This window comes from Hippichthys cyanospilos, chromosome 1 (assembly GCF_059441005.1).
Source record: "Hippichthys cyanospilos isolate Australia breed blue-spotted pipefish chromosome 1, RoL_Hcya_1.0, whole genome shotgun sequence".
Classification (NCBI taxonomy): domain Eukaryota; kingdom Metazoa; phylum Chordata; class Actinopteri; order Syngnathiformes; family Syngnathidae; genus Hippichthys; species Hippichthys cyanospilos.
Genome location: NC_142369.1, coordinates 27520513 through 27526622, shown reverse-complemented (window position 1 = coordinate 27526622; position 6110 = coordinate 27520513). Strand labels below are relative to the sequence as shown.

The window sequence follows — 6110 nt, the reverse complement described above, 5'->3', positions numbered from 1 at the left end:
ACTTGCCTTTCGTACATACTGGTTCTGAAGGGGGTAAAATTACCTTTACACAATGTTATACATTTAATCGGCATACACGTCTTTAAATATTTGAACTTTTTTTTATTTAATATTAAGCCTTCTAACATGATCAGGCTCATTTTTATGTTATGCAAACCCTCCTCCCGTATCTCTGATAATCTTCCATTCGTTCAAATCCATTTTCTGAGATCAAAGTTAAATAAGATTTTTTTTTTTTTTTTTTAATCGTCTCACGTGAATCCTTTTGGTTTTATTTCGGTCTGTTGGGACCTTGTTTCTCCATTGTATTAATCTTTGTTTTTTTGCTATAAGCTTTTCAAAGTGGACAAATAAAATATGTATTTTTTTATTTGAAAATTGTGTTGGTATTGTATTTTTTAGGATCGTACAGTAAACACTCGTTCTGTGCCTGAAAATGTATGGCATTTGCTTTAGATTCATGAAACAAAGTTGGCATTTGAAATCACATCCACACCACATAGAAAAAAAACACTTTTATTTGCAGAAGCTCCTTCAGTTGCACAGGTAAACAGTATACGTAATTGTCACATGAGGAAGATGTTTTGGTTGCAGGCTTGCAATAAATTGAGTTTTCTTTCAAGCAAATGTTATGTCACTCTACCTGTCCTGACAGCACATCTTCGAACAAACTCAAATCCATGGTAAGATAAGAGGGTGTTGAATTTTAATTTCTTAAAAGGATCATATATTATCTGCTGAGGCAATGCTGATTTGGATTTTTTTTCTCAATGCTGTTATATGTTCAAATGTCATGAAAGCATATTAATTGACACAGCTATACTTGGAGGCTAGCCTTCAGTTAAGTGGATTTGTCAGCTCTTTTAGATCTCATATTCGGTAAATGAGAAATCAGTTCTCACTCCCACAGAGAGCAAGAAGAATCTTCTCATAGTCTCCTTTTGTATCATCCTGGGAGGAAAAAAAAAAAAAAAAAAAAAAATCAGGGTCTGATTAATGGAGTCCTGCGCTTACTTTGAAAAGTACAGAAATTGTTGAGGGTGATATACTAAACTCACCAGAATGTCCTGGTAGAGTGTTTTACCATATTTCTTCTTGTACTCGGCCTTGATTAGTTTCAAATCTTTTTCGGCACGGCTCACCATAATACGGGTAAGGATGTGTTTGCGCGTTCCAGATCCCTGAAAGAAAAACATTGAGTGTGAAGATGTTGAGAAGATGGTGCAAAATCTTAAATATGCCAGCAGCATGTGCATACAACACCTTCATGGCCAAGTAGAGCTTCTCAGCAAAGAAAGCAGACCTGCTTCCAGCACACTTGACTGAAATAATTCAAATCAACCAGATATACATTACATTATTGACAAATTTCTATTGAAGGTGATGTTTAAAGCATGGGATTGTGCCTTTACCTACTGCTGTGAGGCAATTCTCAATATCACCCTTCATCTCCAGGTCAATTGCTTTGGCCACATCCACTTTGCTGTACTTTGAGTACCTCTGAAAGACTGAAAAATAAGAGGAGCCATAAGAGAAATGCTTTAGGTAAAAAGATGCTACAGAGAAAGGCAGTGAGCTAACTGACCTTCACGGAGATGAGGGGCGCTCCTGACAGTAAGGATTTCAATGAAAACTGAGCAGTCTTTGCCTTTCCTCCCTTCTCCAGCTTCATACAGGGCCCTGGCATCACTGTCAATCAGCTGTTCACACACTCCCTCCGTGCGGTTGGCCTGTGAATAGAACATTATAGAAGCTTCATTAAAAATGCCTTAACAAGGATGAGACAGAGTTGACACAGTAGGATGGAATCTAAACTCTTAATGATTCTCCTGGTCTGAATGGCAGTGAATGAATGATGTAATTGTTTTAAAATGAAATGTCATTGTATCATGGTAACTTTATTACCCAGGTTGTAATGCAAGTTCAACTGTAGTTTACATTGTGAGTCATGACCACCTCTGGGGAGCGTACAAGGAAGAACTATCTTTTTTCTATTGGCCTAAAACATTATGAATCAATTATAATATCTACAACTGTATACCTGTATACAGAATAAAACAGCTTGACTAGGTAATGCTATGGGCTAACTATTACCCATTGTGGTAATTTATTCTTTTTTTTTTTTTTTTTTAAACCTGAGACTGATTTGTCTGTAAATCAGCACAGAATTGTTATTGCATTTCACTAATTTCAACCAATATATACAGAATATTTTAAATTCATCATTGTGAATGTTATGTAAATATTTGCATGTGAGGGATTTAGTTTAAGGACTCCTCTCATCGAGACAGCCACAATTGGGGAGTGGTATGTTGCCTTAACCTAAGACTAATCTGCAGCTATGAAAGAAAGGGTGAACAAAATCCGCTTCAAACATCCTGTAACAAAATAAAGAGTGAGTACACATGGAATCACACAGGCTGTACCTTGCAGAGTGAAAGGAGCGCATTTCTGAAGTCTCCGCTGGTGTCAGATCTGATGTCTTCCTCCAGGTCCTTTTTGTAATCTTGATAGTCATGATACAAGCATTTCAAACATGTGTTATTTAGTGTGGTTCTTATCCAGTATATCCTTACTCCCCTACATGATCTTTAAATGTTTTCTCTCTCTAAGATTTAGCAATACAATAGTGATCATACTCTGTTATAACTTAAATGTCACAAGAGTAATCACAAAATAAAAAAAGAAATGTGAAGCACTGCCATTTGTTTCTCCTTTGTCCTTTATAGAGGATGATGAACAGATAAGTGGGGTTTTTATAGTTCTCAGATGAGGAAAATTCCATTAATGCCAAAGTGAGGGTCTGTCTTGGCCCATTGACTTCCTCTAAAGAAAGTTTTATGGAAATTTGTAGTTTTGAGTACTCCTGTAAATTGAATGTGTCCTACCTTTTATATTAATGTTTAAGAATGTAAAAATAGGTTTTATTTAAAAAAAAAAAAAAACTGTCGCAAAAAAGAAATAAGTTGTGGTGGCCTAGTAATCTTGCACAGAACTTTCTGAATAAAATTTAAGATTGCTGTTTGACATTTGGCTGCACACACCTTCCTTGTAGGCCTTCTTTATATCCAAAATCTCAGTGTTGGTTCGTGAGGCCAAAATCTCAACAAGGGTGTCCTCATCTGTTCCCAAACCCTGAGAGAAAAAAAAATAGTGCATGAAAGGGTTAGTGTAGTATTATTTCATAACACCTTTTATTAGCCCAGTGGGATAAGCCAACATGAATACATGGAAGTGGGCGGAGAGTTCAAACAAATGACTGCCAAAGTGCAACAACAGCAGTTCCCCTTGGCTTATGAGCGTAAAAGGAAGGGTGTGGTACATCGGGTGCAAATGTACCTTCATGGCCAGTTTCAGCTGCTGGGCATCATACTGGGCCGGTGTTTTCAGCAGAGCCATGACCACGTCCTCCAAATCTCCCTTCAACGCCTTCTTCAGTGCTGCCTCCAGAGGCTTCAAGGGAACAATACAACCAGAGCGTAGTTGGAAATGACTTTGTATGTCATGTAGTGAATACGCTACATGAGCAGAGGTGGGTTTCATGCTACATGTTATAGTGACAGTAACATTTTGAATAAACTGTGCATAGTGTATTAAAAAAAAGCAACTTACATTTTACTTGAAGTATTTTTGTGAAGTGGAAACGCTATATTTAATCCATTACAGGGAGCTACTGTACATTCTGCTTGCTACTCTTATTTTCATCTATTACAGCTAGCGTCATCTTTTATTCTTTTGCATTTTGTCAAAGACTTGTGCCTAAGATGCTGTCACATGCCTGCTCGACCGCACACATGACCGCACAGCTTGCAGCCACACAAAGCTAAGATTTTAAAGTGACTCATTTATGTGGAGTTGCCGAGAAACACCTTATTTTCAACTTACACACTTGGAAAAACAACAGCTACTATATGTCATGTGTTGTCATCTGTATCTGCATAAAAATTTCAATAATTCAGCCCATCATTTTGGGGTGCATACTGTAGTCCTAACCTTAATTTGATGTCATTTTATAGATTTAATTTCTTTTAGTTTAAGTGATATTATTGAGCAATATCTGAATTTGCACATTAAAAAAAACCTTTTAAATGTTCTTGCTCGCATAAAAAAAATAAATAAATCAGAAGTTACTCACCAGCTGCTCAATTGATTTTTCATGGATTACTTCCTAATAACTTTTACATTTAACGTGAGTGTATTTATCTCAAGTACCTGGGACCACCGTTTCCTACCTTTCCATTGGTTTGTTGGTAGGAGTCTTTAATCTGCTGCCTCTGCTCATTGCTCCTCTTCACCAGTATTTCAATGATGGTGTTCTCATCCACACCTGCACAAATTAAATTATATGAAACAGATTTACAATTTTATGCTACAATTCATGTGCATGGCATCCAGGATGTATTCCTGAATTTGAACTTTATACTGATGTCCAAAAGGATAGCTATACTGAAATACTGGTGTATCTCTAGCTTTTCTGTGGGCAGATGTTGGCCCAAACAAAGATGTACGTGTGAGTGCCTACCAGCAGGAGGTGCCGGGTTTGAAAAACAAAAGGGAGTCCACATTTTTGCAAGATATCACAATTCTATGACGGGAGAAATTGACTTCCTCAGAGGCACTATGGATTTTGAAATCACCTTTTGCCTTGATGGCCTGGTCCAAGACGGCTGCATCACCGCTGGCGCTGAAGTTTAGTGCTGCCTTCACTGTACCCTCGTTCTTTAAGACCTGAGAAAAGAACACAGATTAGTGTTTCTTGGTAGTGTTTGGTAAATATTTACTATCATACAGTGGTGTGGATAAGGGTGCATGATCTCTGTCCTTTCACTTTGTCTGCCTGTGCGCCCTGTCTTTACAAGCAAGTTTATTGATTTATCAATTATAATGAAAGCAATACTGAGACTTGTATTGATTGAACAAGAGCGTAACACAAGACAATGACGCCGGACAATCTTGTGCAACCCTTCAAACAAGGGATCGGTGAGCAGTATTTTACTGTTTGAAGAGTTTAGACGGGAGGGGCTCAAATTCCTGTTCGGTTGAGTCACACACTCACAAGATGTAGAAATGCTGCTTTTTGCTGAGTTTTGAGAACGAAAACGAATGTACAGCTTCGATGTGCCCTTTGTCTTATGTAATAGTTGTGCATGATGTCTCATTTCTCTGCCCCACCCTCTCTTCTGTAGCTAAACTTTTAAACTTTACGCTCATTCCTTTTTCTCCATGCTATCTTTTTATGTTCCCTCCTCTTTCCTTTTCTCTTAACGCTGCCAGGAAAACTTTCCACCCAAGCATACCACAGGAAGAGAAAAAAAAAGGAACAAACATGGTGGTTGGCCTTAGCAACTGGAACAGAACCGCAGTGACTTACTGACTCATCGGGCATGCCCAGATAGACTGTCTGCATCATGAACTCTTTGATGAAAGACATGGTGGGTGCAGGACACTGTCAGAAGAGGACACAAATAAAGGAGTACATTTATTTGGGGCGCAGATAGTAACATCTGAAAAGCTAGATTGGGAGAAAATACTGGAATTACACGTTTTAAAAAGTATTCCAACACACAGTATGTGATACTAAACTATGCTCATATACAGTAAGCTGGTCGATGGTGGTTTTCCATGATGGCAATCATGTGGTGACTGCCTGGCCACACCCACGTTTACCACTCGCACGGATGTTCGTCGTGAACTGATTGTATCAGACACATCTTGCATTATTGATGAACATTCTTCTGTGTAATCACAACCACTTTCGATTACTTATAATCCGTAACGGTACGAAAGTGGCGTCTTTCCGGCCACACCTACATCAACCGGATTCAATAGCGGAGAGCGACAGAACTTTGATCCGATACAGCAAGCTGAACAATTTCGTGCATTTAAACGTCACTGAGAGAAGCAAGACGGCATTCTTGAAATTGTTTATTTAAGCAACGTGACTTACCGTGTGGCGGTAGAGACGTTTGTGGGAGTGAGTTTTGCAGGGGCGGTAGACGAGAAGAGGGAGCTCATTTATACTCATTACAAACTCCACCTAGAAACCAGCCCGGCCCATACTCCACGCCTCTTACTTGGACTTGGACGCCTCCTGCTTGTCATCCCCGAGC

At 38.7% G+C, this 6110-nt stretch overlaps 1 protein-coding gene across 1 annotated transcript; it reads right to left on the bottom strand.

The window, feature by feature from the left end:
- Positions 1–500: 500 nt before the first annotated feature.
- anxa1a (annexin A1a) lies at positions 501–6075 on the bottom strand. The gene is made up of 12 exons (XM_088422616.1): positions 5948–6075; positions 5372–5446; positions 4638–4728; positions 4233–4327; positions 3340–3453; positions 3045–3135; positions 2427–2506; positions 1586–1730; positions 1413–1508; positions 1264–1322; positions 1059–1181; positions 501–951 (listed from the first exon to the last, which is right to left on the bottom strand). The coding sequence occupies exons 1-12, from the start codon at positions 6023–6025 to the stop codon at positions 892–894; spliced, it is 1107 nt and encodes a 368-aa protein (XP_088278742.1). The 5' UTR covers positions 6026–6075; the 3' UTR covers positions 501–891.
- Positions 6076–6110: the final 35 nt, after the last annotated feature.